Below are 27,999 nucleotides of genomic sequence, written 5' to 3' on the forward strand. Positions count from 1 at the left end.
AGTGAGAGAGCGACAGAGACTGAGGACAGAGAGGGAGGACTTGCACCTCCTCCGTTTTATGAGGCAGTCCGGCTCCCCTGCCTCCTCCACGCTCTCCCTCTCACTCGCGCTGTCTCTCTCGCAGCCACATCTCTTCATTACCCCGTCTGCTTCGCCCCCTCCCCTTTTCCTCCTTCCTCGTTATCCCCCTTCATTTCTCCTCCTCATATTCTTTTCCACTCTTCATATTCATATTCGACATGCGCTTCACGTGAAGTCCACCTACCAACTTGCGGAGTCGGTGGATGTCGAGTAAACAAAAGCAGGCAAATGCTCTGACGGGGAATTAAAGAAAAGAAAACACGCACGTTCGCATCTTTCGTTGAGTGCCTTGGCTTGAACGGAGCAACAGTATGGATCTCTCATTCATGGCTGCACAGGTGAGACGCTTTGCCTCCAAACTGCTCAAATATATTTAGCTTGTCTGAACTTTTAAAAAATTATTATGAATGTATTTTGCCCGTGGATTTCAAGGGCGTGGCCGAGGATTAAGTTCATATCACGCTTTGACACTTTCCAATAATTGCAGTGTTTAAACATGGTTCAGTATGGATACCATCGCGTCTTTATGCGCGCATATCATTGTGTGAGGGCCAGTGGGACGTTGTTGCACTTCAGCATCACTCTAACAGTCTTCAAGTAAATACTTTAGTTTCCTTCCTTATCCTTTCAAAGTTTATAGCTCGCAGGTTTTCTTTGCTTCATGTGTCACCATTAGGCGTTGAGTTGCTGCACTTCTGTATGCTTTTGTGTCAGAGAATTCAAAATAATGAGAGCTCCAAATGTATATTTTAAGCTTTAACCACATCGTGGATGTGATACTCTTCTTCATTTCGTTTTATTTTTGGCATTTGAATTGCACCAGCTTCACTGGCCCAAATCATTTTTGTAATTCATGCAAATATGGTATTGCACTGCTTTGCATAATACGTGCTGAAGTGATTTTGGCTCCATGGAGGACATGTGCTATTGTGCATCTGTTTAGAACATGGGGTTTGTTTTGATATTCTCCCTGCCCTCCTCCTCCTTCTCGTCTCTTTCTCTCAGTGTCTGGCAGCTTGTGGTTTATCTGGTGCCATCTACTTTGCCATTCGTTGCACAACTACTATTAAAGGGTTCATTGCATTATTTTTTTTTCTGCCAAGGGCTGTTCTTTGAGGCAAGATGAAGCCAAATGCTCCCAAATCTTTTTAAATCAAGGACCTCTAAATGGAAATGCATTGGAGCATGGACACATCTGAGAATACGTTGTTGTTCACTATTACCTGATTTAAAGAGAAGCAAAGTAATACATTATGGAGAGCATGGAAACCTCACAAGTCAAAAGTGAAGATGCTGGAATTAGTTTTGTATTTTTTCTTCTTCATGCAAGGAAGAAAAACAGTGTGTCAAAAACGAAATTCTTGGCAAAGGTCCCCAAAATGGGTAATGGATACAAGTAATGTTTAGAGATGGATCAACTGATTAATTTATGAGATGAATACCAGACAACTACAGCAACCTTTTCAGTACATAAGGGGAAAAAGAGTGAAAAAATGTAAATATTTGAGAAATATGCAATCACAGGACACTTAATTACAAATTACTAGTACCTGGTTGGACTTTCGGTTGTTTTCAGAATTGCTTCAATCCTTCTTGGTATAGATTCAACAAGGTGCTTGAAACATTCCTGAGAGATTTTTGTCAATATTGACATGATGGCATCACACAGTTGCTGCAGATTTGCTGGCTGAACACCCATAATGTGGATCTGCCGTTCTACCCCATCCCACAGGTGCTTTATTGGATTGAGACCTGATCACTGTGGAAGCCATTTGAGAAAAGTAATCTCCATGTCATGTGCAAGAAACCAGTTCGAGATGATCTGAGCTTTGTGTTTATCCTTCTGGAAACAGCCACGAGAGGATGGGCACACCGTAGTTATAAATGGATGGACATGGTCAGCAAAAATACTCAGCTAGGCTGTGGCATTAAAAAATGTTTTGTTGGAAAGAAGGAGCCAAAATTAACCAGGAAAAGATCCCCCACGCCATCACAGCACCACCACCAGGCTGAACTCTGCATACAAAGCAGGATTCATGTTGTTTAAGCCAAATTCTGAGACGACAACATGAATCTTCTGTTGTTTAATTTTGATGAGCCCACGTAAACTACAGACTCTGCTGCTGTTCCATCTTCTTTAAGATTCAGTATTTTATGCATTCAGAGATGCTCTTTCTATACTTTGGCTGTAATGGGTGGTTATTTGAGTTATTGTTGCCTTCCTATCAGCTTGAAGCAGTCTGGCCATTCTCCTCTGTCCTTTGGAATCAACAAAGCACAGAGAACTGCTGCTCACAGGATACTTTCTCTTTTTCAGACCATTTTCTGTAACTCCTAGAGATGACTGAGTGTGAAGTTCCCAGTAGATCAGCATTTGTGAAATACTCATACTACCGATGTCTGGCACCAACAACCACACAAAGTAAAATCACCCTCCTTCTCCATCCTGTTCTTGGTTTGAACTTCCACACGTCATTTAACCATGGCTACATACACTGAGCTGCTGCCATATGATTGGCTTATTAGATACTTGCTTTAATGAGCAGTTGATCGGGTTTATCTAAGTAAGTGGGAAGTGAGTGTATATTGTCCTTTGTCCTATTGTCTGTTAGTAATATATTATGGACAAAGGAAACATGTTTTTAAAGAGTAAAGGACAAAAGTGTGAAATACTTACACTGTAGGTAAAGCGATGAATCCAACAAAAGACTAACAGAATGTTAATATGTTTTATTATATGTATTTATAGCGACCTTAACTCAGTTAGCAAAATAGCTTTTACAGCGCACCAGTAGATAATGCTCCAAGGATGTTTGGTAAGTAGATAAAACTTGTTTTTCAACATTTGCTTGATCGCACATCTGCCATATGTGTCTGTAACACCTTCAGTTCAATTAACATGTGAGCACCAGCTTCAAATGGCCGATAAAGGAACTGCAGTTTTCGGCACTTGTGTGTTTATTTCATTTTGAATGAATGAATTGAATGAAATGAAATGGTGAAAAATCTTGGTAGTTAAGACAGCTGTGTATTACTAGCCCCACACCAGACGATTCCCCTTTAACTAATTTCAGTCCTAAAAAAACAGTAAACAAATGTTTTAAAGGGAATTTTGTATTTGGTACTAGAAAGGTGGCTTACCACTCCCTCTTGACTCTTTACCTCACACTTGCCATTTTTGAAGTTCACCTTTTTCAACATTCACGTACCTTCCCCCCAAAGAATGCAGCTCTCTCAGATCGGTAATGGCTAATTTAACTGAAGTGAAATTCATTCCTGTGCCCTGAGTCACTCTGTAATGGTGACTGTGAATGAAGTCAGGCAAATGTCCCTGGAGTTTTGAAGACTGACTTCACAATGGATGATTTTTTGCCCATCCATCTCAGCGTAGCTCTGCTGCCTGCAAATCACTGGACCTTCACCACCACTTTGTCTCTAAAAGATGACGGATGCTGCTAAAGCTGTTCTGGCCTAAAGATTGGAAATTTTTTTAAAGAACTTTAACTCAGATGAGCAGGTTTCTGATTTTCTCTATGTAGAAAATTGGTGGGTTTGAAGATGCACTGGTCATTATTGTTGTAGTATTTGAAAAGAGGAAATTGACCATAGAAACTGAGTAGCTTGCTTGTCATTCAGAAGAACCAATAACATGCACGGTGTGTACCATTACACAGAAACTGGTAGCATTACTGGCTATTGTTTTTCAGCATTTCTCACTCCTGGTTTTGTTAAAATGGTTTTGTATGTTATCTGAGAAACATTTCTAAATAGCTCTTGACAGAACAATGTGTGCACTCTTGCGTTTGGTGAATGATTTGCATTTGGCAGCAATGCTTCGCTGGTTTGAAATGGAAAAAGGGTATACAGCATTAGCTTTAAAGTGGTGGCATCCTCGAGCATTGTGAAACATGGATTAATAGGCGACAATCACAGCAAAGCTTTTGAATGCTAAGCTGAGTGCGATTCGGCAGTTTGCGTTTTATCTATTCAATTAGACTGAACTGAGAAATGTTTCACACAGTTTCCCTTAGATCCCTGTGGATATCAAGATTAATTTTTGACATCCACATACTTATGAATTTCTTTTTTTCCCCAATCCTGCTACTTTGATGTTAATTATATTGTGTATATCTTAGCATCTTGTTGAGGCTGTCACTGTTAGGTTATTTAACTGGCAGATTTTAAGGCATAAGAAAATGAATCATTGTGTTAGTAACTAATGTTGAGGTCAGCCCAAGACAAGCTTCGCAAACATCCTGGGCATTCTGCCAGTCTCAAACGTGCTTCAGCTGACAGATCTGCCACACAGGGCAGCAAAACCCTTAAGGGTCTGCCTATCCATTGGAGGGTGTCCCAGTGGCCTTTGCCTTTTACTCATTTTTTAGCTCTTCATACATGCACTATAACCACCTCTGACATATAGGGTTATATTTAATCCCCTGTCATGTCTATTTCTTTCGCTTTAAAATATTTTCATTACCTGGCCAAATTCATAGCTAAGGATGAGTACTGGTTTGTTTCCACATTCTCTCTTGGGCTGATTTGTCTCTTCATGGCAAGCCATCATGATTTCTCGTGAAATTATAGCCCCAAGTCATTCTACCTGACAGGCTTTGTACATCTCTTCTTGTGTTAAAGAGTACAGATGAGAGTGACAGGATGATGAAGTAAAGCGTTGTTGACAGCAGCAACAAGCAGACCTATGTATATAGACACAAAACCACTTTAGTTTATTTGCCAGATGACATAAAAAGCAAGTGTTTAAAAATGAGCACAAGCTGATAATTTAGAATTAGAAAGACATGCTGGAGATATAGCAAGATATGTTTGCGCACCACCACCCCTGGATATTGAGTCAGATATAGAAATTCAAGTTGACTTATTCGCAAACTAGATTATTTTTCACTAAACACAATTTTGGAAATAGACACAAAGTGTAAATCTAGGCCATTTTTTCCTCTTTTCCTTTTTTTTAAACCCAACTTCATAAAAAAGTCGAGTTACATAATGATATTATCTCACTGTGAATTCTCCACGAACTGACTGCCCCTATTAAAAATCTCCTGCTTTCTATAGTCGTGGCTAATTTGAAGAGTGTAATAATGTCACGGCAGCCTTTTCATCTTGAAGAATTTATTTCCCCTCTGGTCTTCTTTTGTCTGCTTTTTCAGCAATTGCTTTTACATGAAAGCTGTAGTCCTGAGATAGTGAAAACTTGCAACAGACCCAGATTTTCATGTGTCTTCATATTTAGAGGCACACAGGTTGAATGCAAACAGTCAGCTTAAACAAATTACACGGAGCTGTTTGCATGGGGGGGGAAAACAATCAGTGCTTTAAATAGATGAAAAGCAGGTAATCGTGCTTTGATAGGTCTGTTTTCTATTCTGGTAGCTTATCAAGAAATGCAATTTGAAGGCAGGTCACTGATTTATTTTCCTTTATTGTCTGTACATGCAGTCATTTCTCATGTCTCTGGGTATAAAAATTTGATAAATTCAAGGACACAGAGAGAGTGAAAAGGCAGTAAACAACATTAAAAAGTTGCTAATGACAAACTCTTATACAAACCCTTAAGAGATGTTGCCCTGCTTGACACGTCTCCATTAACAGATGGGTTGAAGGAGAGGTCGTGCTCTTCAATGCAGGGCCACTTCGTAGTTTACTCCCACTTGATGGATGCATGTAATACAGAATAGCGGGGGGAGACGAGCATACAGTAGTACTGTGGGTTGGTTTTGTCAACTGCTTTTTATGCAGTCTTTCCTAGAATCAGATACATTAATTATCTCATATCGAAGACAGAAAATGCTGAAAAGTCAGTAATGCTGCAGCAGGTGGTTAAATGGCCAGCTCCAGGTTCCCACCCTTCCTCTTTCTCTGATTTGGGCATAAACCACACTAGCAAAAATGCCACGAGTTTCCAATTCAGTTCCCACCAGGCTGGCACTTTGTTGTTCATTCCCCTGCTCGCTCTCTCTTTATCTCCACCGTCTTTATCAAATATCAAATAAAGCCATAAAAGTGCCAAAATGATATTAAAAGAAAGCATGCAAATGGGACCATCAAGTTCCTGACTAACAGGAAATTGCAAATCTCTGTTTTTGGCTCTCATTATTCTTGGAATGAAGCATGAAACTGCCTTCTTGTAGAATTCTTTAAACTAGGCAACAGTAAAGCACCTCCACCCAGTGATATGACCAGTACATCTGTAGTAATGTATTTGTCCAATAAAAATAAAAAAACAATAAAAATATCTATTCACTAAGTCTGTCTTGATTAGTAAGAGCTCACTGCAGTGAAGTTATCCACAGGTGTAGTATTTCTTTCTTGGATGAAAGCTATGAATGTTATGAAACTATATATTTTTGTTAGTGACTTTAGCCTTTGGAAATCTAAATCAGGAGTATGTAGCATTTGTTAAGCAAGCAGTGCCTGCAGAAATCTCTGTGGCTACACATGGTTAGAGGATGCTAGCTCCAATCCCCCTGTGAGCCTAAATTGGAAGGAGTGGATGAAAATGGATGGATGAATAGTGCCTTAAATTCTGCTGAGCTCTAAATTTAACGAGAAAGGATGCTAGAACACAGCCCATCTACTGCAGATGCAGTAACTAACATTTCAATCATTTCAGAACAGCAACATTTCAAAACAAACCAGCATTTTTACTGCATACTGGAGTCCAGTTCCCCTTGTTTTTCCCTGATCATGAATCTCTGCCCTTTTAGGAAAGAAGCCTTAAGGTAAAATATGGTCAGGAGAAAGAGCAATGGTTCCTCATCCCCTTTTGTGTGCTCAATCTTCACTGGAGCAGGTGTGATTTATTGACCACCGAGCAAAAGTTGGGAAGAGATGGAGATGGAATAGCAATACCTGCCAGCACATTGCTGTTAGTCCATATGCTCAAAGCTTTTTTTATTGTGTGACACTCAAATGATAATAATAATCTGACATACAAGTTTTGTTTTGGTGTCACAGGTGGGATCAAAAATTATTTAGCTAGTGGATTTAATATTGTAATACATTAAGAGGCAACACGTTCTCACTCCCAAAGCGTAACATTTTACACTAGGTGACAAATCATAGGTATGTTACGCCTTTGGCCACCCAACACGTCCCTATATTACGAGTTCGGAAAAGTTCGGAAAAATTAGGAAACACGAGAACCGTTTGGAATGAATCTACACCTGTACATTTATTTTATTTAAATCACTTTGGAAAACACCATCTAACGCAATTAAGGTGGTGGTTAACGTTAGGGTTTGGGCTGGAATACACGACTGGAACGTGTGTTACTGCAGGAGCGTCATTCTATTCGATTTCATGCAAAGTCAAACTAGAGATTTTTAATGGGATCTTCCAAATTTTTGTCACCAGAGGGACAAACATGTATTTGGCTACAGCTTATGGAAGGCTTACTATCTTGAAAATTCCTCAGATTTTGATTTATAAGTTTATCAATGTTATCAAACAAAATTTAGTCAAGTGAGACCAGATAATTGATGGATGTAGCAACAGTAACCAAGGGAGCCGGGGCTAAATGAACTGTCAATAACTGTCATATTACAACACATAATTTCTCAATTTCACCGTGCCATCTTATTTTACAACATGTTTGCACTGTAATAGCAAATGTCTCCCAGCTGTTTCGTACCTAAAATGAGTGGCTGCATATTGAAAGAAGTCCTGGGGTGAATGAAAGGGAGACTTGATGGACTGTGACAGCCAAGTATGAAGTAATAACATCTTTCCCTGATAGACCTATGCCAAATGTTTCTTATAGTGTGTTGCTTTTGATATTCTGCAAGCATCAATTATACATTTTGGCATGAATAATCTATTCCCCCTAGATAATTGCAAAGTAGCTTCATCAGCCTGTATTGATGTGTTTTAAATATAATTAAGCTACAATTTAGGGTAAAACTTTGAAGAGTAGTGCCTCGGCCTGCTGTTTGAAAATGAGCTTCAAGCTGATGCTCCAGACGTTAAAACGAACATAAAATAAAAACATCTGCATTCAGCTCATGAGCAGTTTTTTTTTTTTTTTTATGAAAAGGAAACACGATTGGAAATTGTGGAGAGTTAAACAGTGAGTGGTTGTTCTGCTTTGGTGAATGGTGAATGGCAGAAGTTGATTACACACTATTAGTGAGGAAGCAGTGATGAATTATGATTGTAGTTAAACATCGCCACGGCTGCTGTAATATATCGGTATCATTATGCATTTTTGGAATCATTAGTATGCTAAAGGCAGTATAAGTGGGTCGTGAGTCTCCAACATGGCGTCTGTAGTTTTCCAGGAGAAGCCAGTTAAATTGTTTACATCTCCACAGTTTAAGTTAATTACCCGCTCGCAGCTTTTCCACAACTTATGTCAGCTGTTACTCTTTCCAAACTTTAAAACCTTACTGGCTTCAAACAATGCCTCCATAATAATACCAACAACAAAATCCTGCTTCTTGATTTGATCTCTTTCACTGGGCCTTACTCTTTGAGTGTGACCTTGGGTTTGTTCAAAGAAAGCAGCCCTAAGGCGAGTGACAAAGTGTACAAAGAGGCCTTCCCCTCCCTCCATTTCCCTCTCATTCAACTCCTCTTCAATCTGCAAAGGAGTTTAGGTTGTATAGCACACAATATTACTTCACTGCTCACGAATACTGCTGCCTTAGGAGAAAAGTCTTCCTTTAGATTGGCTTCTAAGGCAACAGCTGACAGTCTCTGTTGTAGCTCTAGCCACAACTCAAGAACAGGCTGCTGACTGTATTTCATATGAAAACATATGATACCTCTCCCATTACAACCCTGGTTGTATTTTAGTACTAGCAGGGCCTCCACTGTCCTTGTGATGTTTTATATAAAGTAAATCTGGCTGCGACCTTCCCTTTCTGGGCACATACAACTTTAATGCCCAGGTAATGAATCAGGCACTTAGAGTATGTAAGCTGTATTACATATGGAAGTCATTTGGCATCTCTGCTGGTATGCTTGATTTGTGGAGAAGTACACTAAGTTTGCATTTTTTTTTCCCTTTTAACATTTAATTTTTTATGACGCCTTCAAGGAGTTGTGAATCAGTTGTTGGCAAGTGCTTGAACCTTCTCTTAGCAGGTGTTTTGATGCATTTGAACTTCATAACTCTGTGTTGGAATCAACAGTTTCAGACCTGAGCTTACACCAAACTAAGAAGTATCACAATATTTTACCCGGGGTGTTTTACTCTAGCCAAAATAAGTAAATGGATAGTGAGGATATTCATACTGTAACATGTAGTGCATACGCCATATCAGGTTAGGCTTACGGCTATGCTTTAAGCATAGCATAGGCCCTGAAGGGTCAAAGCTGTGCAGTCTTATACTTTACTGTCGCTCATACTTGTCATTAAGAAGCGATGATATTGTTTGTTGCTGCAGTTACTGATTTCACACCTGAGTCCCGCTCACTTGCAGCCTGTACACATTCTGTGTCTCACCACCCACTCACTATTGCTCCCTGTCATTTGTATACATCTCAGAGTGCGAAAGTCAGAAATTATTTATTTATAATGATGACTGATGGATAGAAGGTCCAGAGACATAAATGCAAGGCTTTCGTGTGCATACGTGGGCTTTCGTGTATATCTTTCATGCTCATTTTTTTCCTTCTTTTGCCGTGCAATAATTAATGTAGGCTTGTCCAGATTTGTTCTGTCAAATTATTCAGAAACTAATGTGTTTTCATGATGCATTGTACATGCAAACATTTAAATAAACTCATACTGCGAGAATTTTAATAAGAACAAACAGAGAGGCACCACTGTAATGTAACTAGGCCAACATGGCACACACATGGCAAATGTATGACATCCACCCACAGGGAAAATAACCATTCATAAATGCTGATGCCAACCTACAACAGTCTATAGGTTATACACTGTACTATACTAGTGTAGGCATAAGTATTCTCACTGCCGACAACATACACACTGAAGAAACATCGTCCTCGTAGCTTAAAACAGGCTTTGTGTTTTTTCAATTTTGCATGGATAATGAAATAATGCTTGCTTTTTGTTGTTTACTACAACATACAGCAAACTAAAAAGGCTCAAGCGTCAAATAAATATGACTGACCACTTTTTGCTCTACCAACACCAAGCCCCAAGGACAAAATAATGATAATAAAAAATACATTTTCACTTTGTACTTCAGATCCACTTAAGTAAAGGTCAACCAAAACTCATTCACTTTGCAGATCATTATGCGCCATGAGGCCACACTGACATAAACAGGGAAATCTAATTTTGGAGACTTTACAGCAAGTCCTGCAGCACTTTGTGGAGCCTTCTGTGTTTATTCTTGTGTTTGTTCACAGAACCCCTGTGGCCACTCTTTTTACACCCACACAATCTATTTTGATTAAATATATAAAAATATCAATATCAGCTGGCAGGTTTATGTTTTTTTGTTTTGTTTTTTGAAAAAAAAAAAAGCATAATACTGAGACTGTCATTGCAGAGAAAAGCATAAAATGTCTTTTGGCTTTAGTAGCCACCCATGGATACATTTAAATGGACTGGATATTATTAAGATGCTTTTCTTTTTTCTTTAGGGTTAATGTTAAAAAGAGGCATGTTTAAATCCTTTTTACACCTAAAGAAGCATTGAGGCCTTAACCTCACCAAAGAGCCCCTGATCACCAAAGCAAACAGCATTTATAATAACACCACAAAAGCACATCCCTGTTAATACGAGCAGCATAACCAGTTTAGTTGTGTTCAGAGCAGCGCTTGCATTATGGATGGGCCTCTGTATCCTGTAATTGCATCCCCCGAGGCTGAATTCTATGGATACACTTTGACTATAAGTTACACTAATTCATACAATATTGGTAATGAAAAACGTAAACACCCATGTCACTAGTTTTAAAGCACGACCCTTGTTGAAAATTGCAAAACAAATGGAAATGTGTTGAGCGCTCACAGTCAGCTATCCTAGTGTGCTTCTTTCCTGCTTTGCCTTGAAGACAGGTATTTTTGGAGTTTTGTAACTACAATTTTCTATCAGTGTGCAATATGTGTATGGTTGTAATTAATGGAAAAGAATTGACAAGTAAATGAATAATTGTAAAATAGCAAAGTGACTTGAGGCAAGTGGCCCCTGTTACAGTTGGTTCCCCGTCCACTTCATGGTCTGCTGCCAACCCTGATTCAGAGGTTAGGGATATTTTGCTGGAAAGCATCCATTATGCTAGCAATACAATACAAAAATGCCTTCCCAGCAGGAAAAAGGAAACTAAACCATCCATCCATCTTCTTCTTTTACAGCATCATTTCCCTCCACCCGCTACAGGGTCAATGAGGGAGGCTGTAGTCTATCCCAGCTGTAACAGGGCAAAAGGCAGAGAAGCTGGAGTACCCGGAGAGAACTCTTACAGGCAGAAGAAAAACACACAAACTCTACATAGGAAGGCTCTAGCCTGGGTTTGAACCTACGATCTGCTTCCTGTGTGGCAGCAGTGCTAACAAAAGTCAAATCACTTTGATCAAAAAACAAATGTTTATTGCTCTTGACTTGCGTACTGTGTTTACAGTTAATCTTGAGGAAATCAAAGTACTATTTATTGTGTAACAGATGGATCACTTTTCTAGTGCTTTTTGACAACCATTCGTACCTCTTACATTACCCACCTCATCGGTTTTGTCATTTTATCTTAAATTCAAACATATATGAAAAGAATATATGAAAAAATGTGAAAAACACATAGCATAGAGATGACTTTACATTTGCAGTTTACATTTGACAGGAAGTGTTGGTTCTTAATGCTCTGCAGAGCTGAGGGCTGCTCTGACGCAACACGTGTGCACATAAGTGGATTACTGTAGGTAGGGGATGTTTGCTCTGATAACCCACGTTTAAATCACATTATTATGTCATACACATACACAAGCAGTATTTATACCAGCAGCCCTGCGGATGTTGATTTATATTAATACTGCATATTCACAAACAAAGAGAGAAATTCTCTTAATCTGCCTTAAAAAAAAATCCTACTGCCTTTCAGTCACATATCCCAGTAGCTTTACCTTACAGTAAGAATAAACAAATCAAGTTGCTGTTGTTATAAATATTTATAATTTAAATTTTTAAATAAATATATCATGGTGTGGGATGAAAATAGATCATCTTAGCTGTGAATTACAGAAATTAATAAGACAGGTCATTAAGTAGAGAGATGCACAGTGCATACAAATTATCCAGAGATGTTTCAAAATGCATCCATTTCTCTTCAGGGATATACAGTGATATACATAACACACAAATTGCACGAATAGCATATGAGGCTGCAGAATTCAAATGTGACTACTGATGAATAAAGTATAGACAAACATACAAACCAATAGCCATGCTTCTATTCAGGCACTGGTGATCGGTCCTAGAGAGGTACAAACATGGTTAGAGATGAACTCACCAAAACAGAAATAATTTTGTTTGGGGAAGCCAAATGTGTACAACAGTGCCATTTGTCTTTTAGCTTCTTAACGTCACCCCGTGTGATTTCTGACTGTGCATTAAAATGTGAAAAGCAGATTATGAAAGAAGACAAGCTTATTTCAACAAAGTATCCTCAGTAAGGTGAAGGAGTACCTCCCGCCACATGACTTCCAGAGAATAAGTCACACTTTTATTACCTCTTCCTTAGACTATAGTAATTCTTCATATGTTGCCTCTGATCAGTCGTTACTTTGTCACCTGCAGGCTGTAGAAAATGCAGCAGCTCACCTTTTGACAGGAAAGGAACTGCGTGATCACATTACACCTACATTCCAGCTCATTTTAGGGTCCAGTTTAAAATTTTATTACTTGTTTTTAAGAGTCTCAGTGGTTTTGGCCCAACCTTATTTAATTGAACGTTAGCAACCTTACACTCTTACGGAGCACTGAGGTCTGCAAGCCAACTGCTTTTGTACATTGCTAGGCTCAAAAGCAATGGAGAGAAAGCCTTTTCAGTAGCAGCTCCTCTGGAGCAATACCCAGTCTTTCATCCATTGTAAAGCACTATTAAAAACCTACTTATTCTCACTTGCTTTCAATTCTAGCTGAGCAGGGTACCCTGGCTTTTATTATACACGATCTTATTTACTTTGTTTAATTTTATGATTTTTTTTGTGTAAATGTGTTGTATATTTAGTTACTCTTATAGTGTTGTTTTAAATGTGCTATAGAACTAAACACAAATATATTTAAGAAATCTCTTAAAAAATAGACCACAAGTTGAGGCTGGCATAATATTTAACCACCAAAACATTTTTTTCTAATATCTGTAATTTGCCAGCTTAATCAAAAATAATAATGAGGTTTACCGATTTACAAAAAAGCAGTAAAGTCAATGATTATGGAGGAGCTTGCATACACTGGTGGATTAGCCTCAACAGAAACATAAAAAAAAAAAGATTTTGGTAATTAGCAGCACTGCTAATTTAGTGCAGCTGTGGCTCAAATCTTTCATTGGGTGGTGATCTAATAAATTAATCACTGTATATGTACATAAAGATTTGTAAACACAGTGAGATGATAGTGTAGAGTGTGAGTCAGTAGAATCCTTGAGGAGATAACTTTTCCGCCTATATAAGATGAGTGACTCCCATTCCCATGTCACTGAAGCCTCTGGGATTCAGGAGGAAGAAGATATGAGACCAGCAATGACAAGGTCAGAGCAGTCAGTGACTGAGGGGGAAAAGGATGTCAGGAAGAACTCTGGCATCCAGACCTCATTGAACCATGACCTGGAGGCGTTGAGTGTGCAGGTGTGCACAGATTCTCAGCTTTTTAGGATTTCAAAGTGAGAAAAGTGACATGAGGTGAAATTGAAGATGAATTATTCATGAATCCTCACAAACGCTTGCTGTAATTCTGTTAATATTGTTGCCGCAACAATATTACCGTTATTACTGTCGCAAATGAAATTTAGTCGTAATGAGAGTCTTTTACAAGCTCAAGCAGAGGAAGTGAGATTCTCAAATTAGCCTACAGAGCAGATGACAATATTGTCATTGTAACCACTGTTGGATAAGTTCACCTCATTGTTTGTGTAACATTAGACATTAGATTAGTCTCCTTAAACAGCAAACCTCTCTTTGGGAAGACTTGCCTTTGCAGTACAATGCATGTGTGTGTGTGTAACACAGACGGGAGACAGAAGTGTGCATGATATGAAATGCGAGATTTTTTTTTGAATACTGCAATTTGCACATCATTATTGATAATTACAATGATATCTACCTTGATATAATTTACAAATGCAGTAGTCTTAAGGTACGTAGGCATGTGGAGGAGAATGTGGTTCCTTGAATCACTGACCCTGAGATCGCTTAAAGGAGAGCTACTCGTCATTTCAATAGCTGAAAAGATGATTCTTCATCTTATTGCCAACTGCTTTGTACTTCAGATAATGAAGTAGATGTGAGTCTTTCTGCTTGGCCTGTATATTAAGAGTAAGAGCAAAGAAGAGCCTGCCCTGCAGCACATCACCTCAAGCCTTAGTCTTACATGAGCGGACACTCAATTCAGCACTTTCGTCTCTGCGCTTGGTTTCTCTGTAGTGAATGAGCAGACATGGATGGAGATGTAGCTGTGGCTGACAGCAGCAACATATACAGCAAGTGCATGGTCTTTTCTAATCTCTCACAAGTGTTCCTTATATACACATTCAACCTGTTTGCCCTGATACTTACCAGTAAAGTTTGAGAATGAAAACCAGATCACTCTATGTACTGAACTTTATAGATTTTACTGAGATTGGGAAATAGAATAAACTCTGTCTTTAAAATCTCAAATGCAAATTCAGTTTAACTCTTCTAGATTTGACCATGATAAAGATTATTTAATCCTGTAAATGAGCCCAGATGTTTGTTTGTTTTTGAGGGTACAGGTCTCTACTCGTTATTTGCTAAAGAGTGTCTCTGAGATGGGCTTATGGTTTGCATCTTTTTTTTTTTAGAAGACTGAAAATATGACTGAAATGAGTTAAGGCACAAATAAAAACCCTGTAAAAAGTCATGAAAGTAGATTTGCTTTGAGATTTGAGTTATCAGTTCACTTTTATGATCTTACTGCCTTCATTTGCCTCATATGGTTTTGTAGAAAAGGGTAGCAAGTTAATCAGCATTTATTGTGTCCATATATTGTGACAACCTTGCTTGAGGTGGAACAAAGACAAGTGCCTGCCAAATGCAGATGCAACAGCTCCACATGATTCATCATCTGAATTATACAAAGAAATATAATAATGTTCCAGATATTTTTCAGCTTACACAGCTCATACAAACATAACAAAGCTAACGAATTTTAATGAGTGAGTATTTTATTTGTATGTTACTAATTAGCAAGTATCTGCCCGCATTCATAGTGGGTGTGTCAGTAATTAGTATACCACATCTGCAGAATTGGCTTACTTGTACCTCCAAAAACAAAGGTAGCAGTGGCTAATTTTTTTACACAGATACATGGATATTGATTAATTTATTTAAGAAAATAAATCTAAAAAGCAAAACACTTTTGAAAGACTTGCCTGCTTTGTTTGTAAAATGAAGTTAATGATCCAGCTCACAATTCTTTGTGTAAAGGCAGGAACACAGCATCTCAGGCCGTTTTAGACTTTGAGGAATAATGTGATGATTTGAAAAGTCTGAATGCTTGCATCAATAACAATTATGTGTATCACGAATAGAGCCTAAAGAGGTAGTCAGCACATTAATCATCTAAATAATAGAGCAGAAAAAAATAGATTTTCTAGACTGCCAGCCTCTGATTTGATCTCTTCAGTTCGTTAAGACTTGTTTTGGAGGATATAGAAGTGAAATCCTGAGTCATCTTTTAACTTTTCAGCTCCATTTTCCCTTATTTCTGGTGTTTTTTAGGTGCTGCTGACTGATGCCATTTTTAGCTTTAGGATTTCTCCTTGTTTTGTACCTGTGTGAACCTTGTGAGTAATGGATGAAGGTATAACAGACCTAGATAGGCACTAAACATACCTCGACTTTAAGACTCCCCTTGATATTTGATGTATAATCAGCCAATTCATCTCAGCGTCTCTGAATAATTGTCTGTCTTTCACTCTTTCTTGTTGCTATAAATCCTTATCTGTCTGCTCCTTGGTGTGATCTAGTTGGAATAAGAAATCAGTCTTTGTTTTGCTGCAATTTAATGTTTTGTAAGCTGATGGATTTAGTTTAATCTCACATTATAAGCTTTCACACTACTGCTAATTACAAATGTGCGAGTAGCAGACACTGAGTAATTACCCCCAGATGTGAACATGCATTATTACAGATATTGTGTTTCAAATAAATGTGGCCTTTTTCTTTAGCTGTCCTACTTTTAATGCATTGTGAGTAGCAATAATGGGGGAAAAGAAAGGTATAAAGTCGAGGTCAGAGACAAAACCAGGAACGCTGATCATTTATAATATCTAAGAAGTATATTAAACTTTCTTCAGTCCTGCTGAATTTCCACTGACCTGACAGATTGATCGAGGCGTCAAGTGAGGATCACTTGGGCTACACTTGTTCTATTGAGTTATAAGATTTATTAAAAAATGCTGCTGGGCTGCTGAGACAGGGAAAATCAATGAAAGCAGAGGTGTAAATCTGACCAGTAGGAACCAAAGGGGTTTAACACTACCGTGCTGGTGAAGAAACCTTTTAAAAACCCTTAAGATTTATGGTATGACTACCTCAATCTGCTACAGTTTACTAAGGAATATGCTAAATTCAAAGTTTTTTCTTGGTGCCTACAGCCCTATAGAGAAGAGTGGTCAGAGTGGTATATTTATTTACTTCCCTGATTAGTACTGTAATTCAGTTGCATCTGTAGAGAGCTAATGTTACCAAAGCCCAAAGTCAATATAGTTCTGCAAAGCACGCCTCCAGAATCTGCAACTTTTTGTTGTCAGATAAGGAAACAAAAAATATTCTGAAATTGAAATGTAATGTAATACTCAATGTATTCAATGTAATACATTTTAATACTGCCTAAAGGTTTCTTTCTATGAGATCTGTGCTGGCTCTTTGCAGGCTATTTGTCTGCAATCTGGTGCTTTCACGAACTCACGAATCTCTTCATTGCTGACTTTAACAATAATACATCTGCCTGCTTGAGAGTGTTGTAACCAGGTCAGTGTAGATGTTGCAAAGCTGTTTTTACCATAGAAATAATTCTGTCATCCCACCCTCTATATGTCTACTGTGGTCTTTCGGGGATTTGGAAGTGGCTGAGCTATCAGTGCTTTCCTTCTGCTAAAGAAAGTAAAAGATTGTTCATTTGGTAACTTCAACGGTTTTCTTCAGATGTTATATCTGCTTCATTTGTTGTGAAACAACATGGAAAAATGCTTCAACTGGCCATGAAATTACTCATTAGTCATTAGGCCTCTGAAAATGGGGTAATATGCATAAAATAACTTTAATTACTAGAGTTAACATTTATTATTTGATTTCAAATCCACAGAGGTGGTGTACAGAGAGAAAATGACAAAAATTTGGTCTGTTTCCAACAAAGTTTGGACCTACATAAAAAGAACTTCTTCATTTTTAGGGGTTCAGTAGATTTAAGCTATAAGTCTGAAATACATCAACAAGAATGAGAGTCCACAGCTGTGTTATGAGCTCTGAGAGAGAGTATTTAGGCACAGCAGTGTTTCAGATAAACGCTAACATCAGCATGCCAATATGCTAACAATTACATTGCTAACAAGCTGATTTTTAGTAGGGCTGTGTCCAGAATCACTCAGTCTGCTGTGTCTATCCAACAAATGATGTACCTATATATACATTTTGATGTTGTGCAGATATTGTAGCCTGTCATCATCACTGGTACTGTGGGATTCTGAGTGTAAAATTTGTTCTCTCAGTAGACTCTTTACTGCTGCCCATATTCATTGCTAATGAAAGCAGCAGGGTGGCGATGTGAGAAACCCGCCAGCCTTTTAGAGCAAGTCACATCTGTGCGCAGTTACATTTAGTATCTGTTGCTGGATGATCTCACTGTTCCACCTGTTTCACTTCTCTGAGAAGAGCACTGATTAGACAGGATTAGATTTAAGTGTAGTAATACATGTCTTATGCATATGTACAGTTTTAGGTCATCTCACCACAAAGGTGGTTTCACTGTAACTTAATGATTAGGCATGCTTTCAGCAACTATTTTGGGGTGTGGTTGATTGACATCCTAATGTCTTTGCACATGGGTGAACCAGCAATAAATAATTCTGAAGAAATAAATGTCACTTTCAATAAAAGTCATATTTTAGTAACTAAAATAACTGTTTGAAATCATGACATTCTGATAAATATTTAGTTATACTCCTTCAAATAAACAGTTTATTAAAAATGTATTATAGGAGGTTTGGGTTTTGGACATCAATTTTGGACATTGTAAAAATAAATAAATAAATAAAAACACCCTTCAGTAGAAAAAAAAGATCTTTCTGCCTTTTGATGGTGTGTGATATTCTCCGTGGACATGTTTAACTAAATCATGATTTCAAAGCAGAAGAGCGTTTGTCTTCAAGCAACAAAATAACTTAATTGTGAAAATGTTGAAACCAAAGCCAAGATGGCTGTGACGACTGAGAAAATCAACAACTTTGTGTTTTCATTGATTGTGCTTGACTTTGCAAGCACAAAGTCAATTCTGAACGCAGCAGGGATCCACTTCTGTGCCTGTTTGTTCTCTAAAGTACTCCTTGTTTTTTTGTTTTTTTTCTTCAAGAGTGCAAGTATTGAGTGTGATTTCAGTCTAGCGTCACTACACCGGTCAACAGTTTTTCAGAAAAATTTCGGCTTCTGAGATAAAATGTGCTGCTTCTTATTGACTTTTATGTGATGAAAAAGAACTGGCTATCTTTTAAAAGACTGTATAGTTTTTATGTACTTTTATTTTTTATTTATTTATTTTTAAATGTATTTACTTTATGGACCCATGTCCACTTTTTTAGATGCATTTTATTCATCATAAACTGTCTGTCCATATATATATAGTAATTTTTCATCTTGTTTCATTAAATAAGAATAAAAATATAATAAAACAAATAAAAATGATAAAGAAGGACTGAATGTAAAACATATTACTACTATTATTATTAAGTGTGGCAGGACTCTGTTCACAGCCCTGTACTGAATTTATTTAGAGCCCCAGCCTGGTGGGCCAGGTCAAAATGTTCTGTCTAGGTGTGACTTCATTATTTACTCACAGTATTATTACATCTTTTTGGATGTCTCCAGTACCAAACTTTTTTATTATTTAACAATGTAGGACACCAATGCAAGAAATATAAGGATTATATTTCACCTGTGCAAGTTCTATATGCCTTTTCAGCATCACATTGTGAAGAAAATAAACAAATATATTATTTGTGGGATATTTCAGTCTACCTTTACTTTGCACATGCTGCGTCCACACCTACGTGGGGGATTTTTGAAATGTGGCTTTTTCTATGCTTTTGGGCCTCACTGAAAACAAAATGTTTAAAAACTCCTGCCAGGCTGGAGATTTTCGAAAACTCAGTTTTTGCGTTTACATGTGGACGAGGAAAATAGAGATTCAGTCACACAACGTCAAAGGTGTGCGCCTTTTTTTGACGTCACGCTGTGCGCCACGTTATTGTTTACGTGAGATGAATTTGTTTATGCTTTTCCTCCCAGGCTTCTAGACTTCTGATTGGCCAACATTTCTAGACGGTTAGGATCATATTGCCACCTGTTGCTTTGGCATTCTCTTAACAGCATTTGACTTTGTTTGTTGCGTTTACATGTGGACGAAAAATTGCCGTTTTGGTTGGGTTTTTTTTTTTTTTTTTTTTTCAAAACAGAAATGGAAAATCTCTGTTTACAAAAATACCCATGTACGTGTGGATGTAGCCACAGATTTGCTGCAAATTGTAAGGTCAAATTTAAGGTCACAGGAGAGGTCAAAAGGTCAAATAGGAAAAAAAAAGGTGTATTCGGATTTCATAGTTGATGCAATTCCAAATCGTAAGAGCCCAATTTCAACAAAATTATATTAATTTTAAAAAAACCTTTTACCAACATTTCAGCTATTTTGGCTAAAATTCAGGTATTAAATAATGTTTTAGTCATTTTTACTGCAATGTAAAGCATCGTGTTCAATTCAAGTGACTCAAAATTTGGGATAAATAAACATCAGTACAGGAGGGGCACTGTTGCTTCATTGCAAGAAGGTCCTGGGTACCCCAGCCTCCCCCACAGTTCATAGACATGTTTTTTAATTAGTACTTCTGAATTGTCCGTTAGCATGATTGGTTGCACTAACATTAGATTGACAAGCTGTCCAGGGTATATACTGCCCCCTGCTTTGTGACAACTGGGAAAGGCTTCAGCCCCCCGTATTCCTGTATTGGATAAGTGGAAGTAAATGGTTGGATGAAAGGAAAAGTTTGACTACATTTATTTCCACTTGACCAGTGGATTAATGCTGAGAACCACCTAGTTCTATCTGATTTTGTTTTAATGGTCATGCGTGAGTGCTTTTGTGGTTAGGTATATGTGTTGGTTTCTCCACTCTTCAGAGACATTTGTTTGGGCTTTTCTTATCTGGAATAAAAACCATTTCAGTTCAACACTTACTGGTGGTTTATCCCCCAGGAGGCAATTACAGTCCATTCTATTTCACAATTACTGTGATCATCCATGTAGGAGGACACAGCTCTAGGAACAGCTGGGACGAATAAATCAAAGCTGTGAGAGCTGAGCAGGTGGAATTGTACATTTTCACTGTATCATCTGCTGTAGATTGTAGTTTTGCTGCATGGTGTGTTGCACAGGTGTAGCCATCACTCAAAGCCAAGAAGGTGTGAAATATGCAAGTTAGGCAATTTCTCCGCTGTTATTGGAGTGAAGTTGTGTCCCAACTTTTTACTGTTTTAGTTTGTGTGTGTGTTGATTTCATTTAATATAAAAAAACCAAACAAAAAAACCACAGATTCAATTGGTTAAAGATGAACAGTAAGTTGTGTTTTTACAGTTTTTTTTTCTCAAATTTATTTTTTATATATGCTTGTTCATAGTTTTTGGTTTGTTATCCACACTCCTTTACTGATATATGTATATATGTGCAAATGTGTGAGTATTTTTTTTCCTGAGGTGCCTGCAACAAACCCATTTGAGTGGCGTAACGTAATTCGATGCCACTCCAAGGATGGAAAGTTACACTTGAAAAATTTAGTGACTGCATGTCTTTTCCAAAACAAGGTCGTGTTGGCTTTGAATAATCCAGACCCCACTCTCAATAGCTTTAATTTTAACCACTTCATTTTCTCTCTTCTATTCCATAGCTTCTGAATCCTAGCCCTTCGTGTTCAAATAAAGGATAAACATCTGCACAACATTACACAAAATACTACACTATCATATGTATTATCTGCACAGCTGGTCCTTTGAATTGAAGGAAAGAAGCTATTTGCACTTTTCGATAGCTACTGGAAATTGGGAAAGCGTGTAAATGTATCCAGGAGGCACAGATGTCAGGCAAATGTATTTGTTTAGCTGACTCAAGGAAGTGAATCATCGGAAAGTCAAGTTCCCTACTCCATGAATTTGATACATGCATGTATGAAAATGTAGCCATATGAAATTATATTTTGTGGTCTCTCATTTTCAGACCTCGTATTTGGCATTTTTGAAAACAGACATTATCACAGAGGGGGAAACAGAGAGTATGATTCTGGTAGGATAGCCATAAAGTATGCCATAAGCCATAACCGTAACAGGAATCTGTTTACTGAGGTCATAAATCAAGTGGGAAGTCAATTTCTAATAGACTTCTGTAAAATCGGGCTTTTTTTGCATCAATTTTGCAAAAAGTAACACATTATGTTACTCGTTTATTCCCAGGAGAAAGTAATTTGTTACACTACTTGTTATATTACTTTTGCATTACTCTACAACATTGGCCTGGGGTGCAATGTCACATAACTACCAATTAAAACCTAAACCTTAGGCTGTAGTCTTGCACACCAACATAAATCTCTATCCAAATGAGGACACACAGTATCTTTATTTTACTGTTCCATAGTTGGAAACCAGGGCAAAGAGTGCTTCATTGATTAGACTTTAAGGTAGAATGAAAATGAAAATGATATTCATAAGTGTGTATGGTAAAAAAATACAAGTTAGATTTTTTTCTCATGTATCCAACCATCATGCAGATAACTGCCACACTTTTGAAATGCAAGTAATGATAGATCACAAAAAACACACCATCTGTAAAGTGATTATTGAATTTAGTAATGTTTTATAGCATTGCATTACAAAAAAATGCAATGTGATATCAGCTGTGGTAGAAAGTAATATTACAAATTCCAAGTTTAAGGCATTTCCAAATCAACTTCATTTCTTAGACTAGGAGGACAAGGAGGTCTTTTTTTTTTAAAGCAACCATAACAAGTAGGTTGAAAAATCTTAACAGACAAATCTGATTACTTGCAAATAACAAACAGACAATCTCTCCTAATGACTGCATTTTACTCCAACAATGCTGAGTAAGGCCTTTAGTGGAAGAAGTTAGCTTTCCTAGTCCACTGCTTTTGTCAGCTACAAAAAAGTACTGTGCATTAAACAATTGATTTATTAAACACGTGACCATTTATGATGGGATATATCAACCACAATGCTATGAACATACCCATCCGGTGGCTGATTTTATACAGTCATAATTGTATCAAGACAACGTCTTGTACCACAAGGCCTTCAAGAGTATAGAGAAAATGTTACAGTAATTACACAAGTAATAGCTTTTTTGAAAATCATCCTTTTTTTTTTTTACGCCGTTTACTTTGTGGTTGAAACACAAATATCCACAAGTTACAAAACAACCAGAGAAATTAGACTCTTTTCACCTTTCCCAGTGGGATACTCTTGAGTGCTGAGGTCATTTGTAAGGTTTCAATTTGGTACCAAGCTGGTCTGAAAGTGGCTGAATGTGGTTATTGAAGCCATTTAGCCACTTGTTCACTGTTATGTTGAGGAGATGAATGTTTCCAAATATCAGGAAACTTTAGTCAGTACTAGAGCTTTATCCTAGCAGTAATTCTTAGGGGACGGCCTCCATTTCCTGCCTAAATGTTCAAACGCTATGGGATGCATGTGACCTTGAAGGTTCTAATTTCCAGTGATCCATTAGTTTTTAACTGCTTGATGCTCTACTCTCATATGAATGAGCCACAGAGTAATTGTGGACTTGAAGTAGTTATAGAAGCAGTCCCACTTATCATCTGAACAAGAGGGCCAAACCTAGGGGATCAAATATTTATATTAAGACGTATTACTGAACTAGTATTTCACACGCTTCCATTATCCACTTCACTTTATTAGTATGAATACCCACTGATCCAGACAGCTTGCTAATGAGTTACCAATAAATAAAACATAAAGGTAAAGAATGCAGACAGCGTGGCACACATCAGTTATTGTCTGATTGAACGTTAAATTAGGCAAGATGGAGATTGAGCTCTGAATGCAGGATAAGGTTACAATTAAGGTAGTGTCTAGAGATTAGAGTGAAATAATCAAATCAGTCACTTTTTGAGGAGAAAGGTTAGAGTTGGCTTGTAAAGGTACAAGGTAAACAAATAAACCTGTGGGACAGTATTTGAAAGACACAGATCACTGTGCATGCAAATGTCATTAATGTCAGTCGTGTTGCAATTGTAGGTTTGTTTTAGAGACATGGTTAGATATATAGTATGACATTTTTAGGTGCGGCCTTGTGTAGTGTGGCTCTGTGACAAAGTGGAGGAGCAGTTGCAATGCTCTCCATTTGTCCCATATGGGTTTACCTTTTTTTTGCACATTGTACACATTATTCTGTTTCTATGTATTTGCTATGATTTGCTATTTGTCAAGTAACATTGCTTCACTCACTATCCCGGGTTTGTTTGTGTAAGCGTTCTGTTGCCGGCAAATCAAACATTCTGCAAATTAAGCAAATACTAAGTTATGTTTCTTTATATCTTTATTATGTTACAGATTAAGTCATTTGTTCATACTTACTTTGTTTGTCTTTTCAGTCTCATAAGGGTCAGGTGTGGGGAAACGCCCGCCTGGCATTTCCTCATTTTAAAGTCCTGATGATGTCACATATGACATCAGCAGGTCAAACCAAGTGGAGGGGTTTCTTTTTCCATAGAGATGCTTCCTTTTGTTTGTGTTAAGGTTTAAAGGGATTTGTTGAATGTTTTTCCTTTCGTTAATACTGCCATTTAGTTGTGTAAATGTGCATGTTAGAAGTGTGTAGAGGTTTTGTGTTTTTAGATAATCTGTGTAGAGTTTTAGATCCCTCAGTTGAGTGAGTGGTACTGGCTGGGCAATTGGAGGGAAATTGATGGCCCTATTTAAAGCCAGTCTCTACCAGATGCAGGAGAGAGGAGAGGTGAGTGGTGTCACCAGATCCATGGTGTGTTGAGGTTTGTTAATTGAATTGGGGGAAGTTTTGTTAAGTTATACATTAAGTTCACTGTAAATTGCTCACCTCTGGAAACCTGAAATGTCTGCATAGTCTGCTTCTCTAACCACCTTCCTTGACGTTCGTGCCTGACTACTTCACAGGCTCCCACTGATTCTGATTTGCATTACATGTTGTTCGTGCAAACTTTTAATATAAAAAGAAACGTTAAAATGGAAAAGGTTGATTTGAGATGCCACAGTGGGATGAGTCAGCACTTACAGTGACAGAATGGAGGGCAGAAAACACAGGTTGCTGGACCTCATGCATGCCTGTCTATCCCCATCATGCTCATGTGAACAGCAGGCGCTTTACAGGATGTGTCATGTCATTATTCACCACCAGGGGCCAATGAACGGAGAGTGGCAGAATGCTTTCTAAACAGTGTTTTCCCTTGTGCGAGGGAAAGACGAGAAGTGTGTGTGTGTGTGTGTTAACGTCTTTGTGCATTAGCCCGTGTTCGGGAGAGAGAGTGAAGGTAAGTAAATGAGCAAGAGAGAACGTCTGTGTAAGCGAGCACTCAACATGCCTCCGAGGTATTTTTAGAATGTTTTTTTTTTTTGTTTTGTTTTTTTGCTCTTTTTCCCCAACATCCTCTGCAGAGTTAGTTCTCCAGTCAGACAATATAATGGTCTGTCATGCATTTCTCAATCATGCACGTTGCGAAAGCCAGAGCGTCAACATTTATAGGACTCGGACTCCTAAGCAATGAGTCATTTTCAGTTGTCATGTTTGAAATCTAATTTTCATATTTATCAAGCATACACACATGCTGTGTTTTAAAAACTTATCCAGCAGTATCTGAAACTAAAAGGACACTCCATGCCTGTTTAGGAAACTTAACCAATTACCTTACAATCTGGCATGCTGGGTTTGGAGGGAAAGGGCATATTTGTCTTGGAGGTTTGATGTGCTGCACTCAAAGTGGGGATTTGTGTTTTGTCTATATCAGATTATATTCTTTCATCAAAGACAAAGTCACTTAAAAACATTAATATTCAGTTGAATTAGATGAGAGACTACAGGCAATGCTGGGAGCTCGGTAATAAATTAAATAAATTTTTAACTTTCTGAAAAAGGTCTGAAGCGATAATGTCAGTGCAGTTAATACGAACTCTTTGGAAGAGGAGGCCCTAATGGGACATTTGTCTACCATCATTTTTCAGACAGATTTTGTGCAACTGCTAAAGGGAGGCAGGGATAATTCATGGTCAATTCTGATTGGCTAATTTTCTTGACCTTCTAAGACATGTCGAAAGTTGTGAGGTTAGTGTGTTGGTGAATTTTTAATGACAGATTTTCAGGAACGTTAACAATAAAAATAATGATTGTTATGAAATCAAGTAATTTTCACACTGATTCCTATTGGTGAATTTATAGCAAAATATTGTGTTTTACAGTAGAAACACAGGCAAAATAACTTTATTATTCAAAGCCAGTAATTGCACCTTTACATCAACATTTTTAGTTTTATTCCAATTTATATTTACATTTTCACAAAAGGTTTTGTCCATACCTTGATATACTAATAGCAACAGTTTATTCCTAAAAGCAAAAAAGATGATTGTTTATGTTGTCAAATAAACAACCAAAATCCATCTGGAAAAACTTATTTTTAAATGGTTTATGAATTTGTGACCTTTTTTATTCAGTTTTTATTTGGGAGTTTAGATTTAGATTTCAGACTTCTTTTCTGCATGAAATGTAAGAATATACCTACAATCTTGTAATGTGAAAATAATTTTCTCTGCATCTCCCTTGAGTGCAAAACTTATTTTGTACTCTCTCCTCACTTTCCCTTCTCCCTTCCTAGATCCCTGTAATGACAGGAGCCTTCATGGACTCCTCGCCCAATGATGACTACAGCGGCGAGCACTCGCTCTTTAATTCCTCGGCCAGCGTCCATGCCGCTGCCTCAGCCGCCTCGGTACAAGGCCAGCAGGATGAGCCGCAGTCCATGTCCAGCGATGCCATCTGGCTCTGGATTGCCATCATCGCCACTATTGGAAACATTGTGGTGGTGGGCGTTGTCTATGCCTGCACTTTCTGATGAACACATGCTGACAAAGACAACCCGCACACTCACACATCCTGCTTTTTCTCAGTCTCCGGACCCCCGAAGGAGGCTTTGTAGACAATCTCTCGCTCTCTGTGTCTCTCGCTGTCTTTCTTTTTATCCCTCACACTTTTTGGCAGGGAAGGGGAGGGACAGACCTGAGGGTGTAAAAGTAGCGATACTTGACAGTGACATATACACTGCTATACTTCTTCGTTGAGGGGAAAGACTGAAATTTGGCAGCATTTATCAGCAACAAGCACTTTTGAATGCTACAGCTTGAGAACTTGAGAATAAGGTTATGTGCACAGCTACTCTTTAGTTAAAAACAGAAAGAAATCTTTGCTCTCAACCATTAATCAAAAACTTTTTTTTTTTTTTTTTAGCTTAAGTTTGTTTTCGTGTTTCTGCTCATACGACACTCACTTATTATGTAGGAGGGAGGATGGAGATTAAATGGGGCTTAAGATTCAGGTTGAACTGGGCCATCTGAAACAACCACCAGATAGTTGCTAAGCAATTTAGGACAAAGCAGCTTAATTATGCCACTGAACAGAGATGGTGCTTGTTAAAATATTTAGAAAGTGTTAAAATATCTGCAAGATAAGCAGCACTGAGATTCTCCTATATGCTGATGAAACGGAACATATGGTTATAATGATCATTAGTGTATTTGGTGTCTTTCTAAGGTGAAAGAACAGGAAACTGCATTCATGAAAGACACTTAAATTGACTGTTACAGCAGTGGCATGTCAATTACACAAGAGTAATTTTTCTAGACATCACCCCATGGAAGTGCATGTGCAGATGTCCAGCAGAGTCAGATCAAAACCAGCCAGTTCCCCAGTACACTCTCACAAGAGCTTGATGTATAGCACCTCTGAGAATAGAGGAGCTAACTGACCTGTGAATTCACAGCGAGTGAGTGGGCATGATTTGTCTGCTTTTTGCATGCTCTATCCTGATAACTCTCCTTACCCAAAATAAACTGGGTATTTCCATTTGTGAGAATGCATCTGAACTTGACCATCTCATATTATCCTTTATGTGTGAGAAAGGCATCTGGTTAGTGCGCTGACCAGATTCTCATAATAGTGAGTTAGGAGTAATGACTTGTTGTCGTCATGCCCTTAATGTCAAATTCCTTCAGTAAAAGTGGCTATTACAAAATCTAATCATATTGTCATAGTCTGCTTAGATAGGACTAGATAGATGTGAACAAAATGTAATTAGAAGCACAAATCAAATTAAACACACACAGCTTTTTTCCCCTGCTCAACCTTTTCCATAGTTGCTTTTTCACCTGTAAGCGATGTATTTCATCACCCAGCAGCAGAAGGTGGAAGTTTCTGATATTACAGTTGTACTGTA

At 37.9% G+C, this 27,999-nt stretch overlaps 1 protein-coding gene across 1 annotated transcript; it reads left to right on the forward strand.

The window, feature by feature from the left end:
- The first annotated feature begins 14 nt into the window (after nt 1-14).
- Nucleotides 15-27,999, forward strand: LOC106633255 (uncharacterized protein C14orf132). The gene is made up of 2 exons (XM_014334617.2): nt 15-419; nt 26,386-27,999. The coding sequence occupies exons 1-2, from the start codon at nt 393-395 to the stop codon at nt 26,620-26,622; spliced, it is 264 nt and encodes an 87-aa protein (XP_014190103.1). The 5' UTR covers nt 15-392; the 3' UTR covers nt 26,623-27,999.

Source organism: Haplochromis burtoni, unplaced genomic scaffold, assembly GCF_018398535.1.
Source record: "Haplochromis burtoni strain Fernald_Lab_line unplaced genomic scaffold, NCSU_Asbu1 Contig_86, whole genome shotgun sequence".
NCBI classification, from domain to species: Eukaryota; Metazoa; Chordata; class Actinopteri; order Cichliformes; family Cichlidae; genus Haplochromis; species Haplochromis burtoni.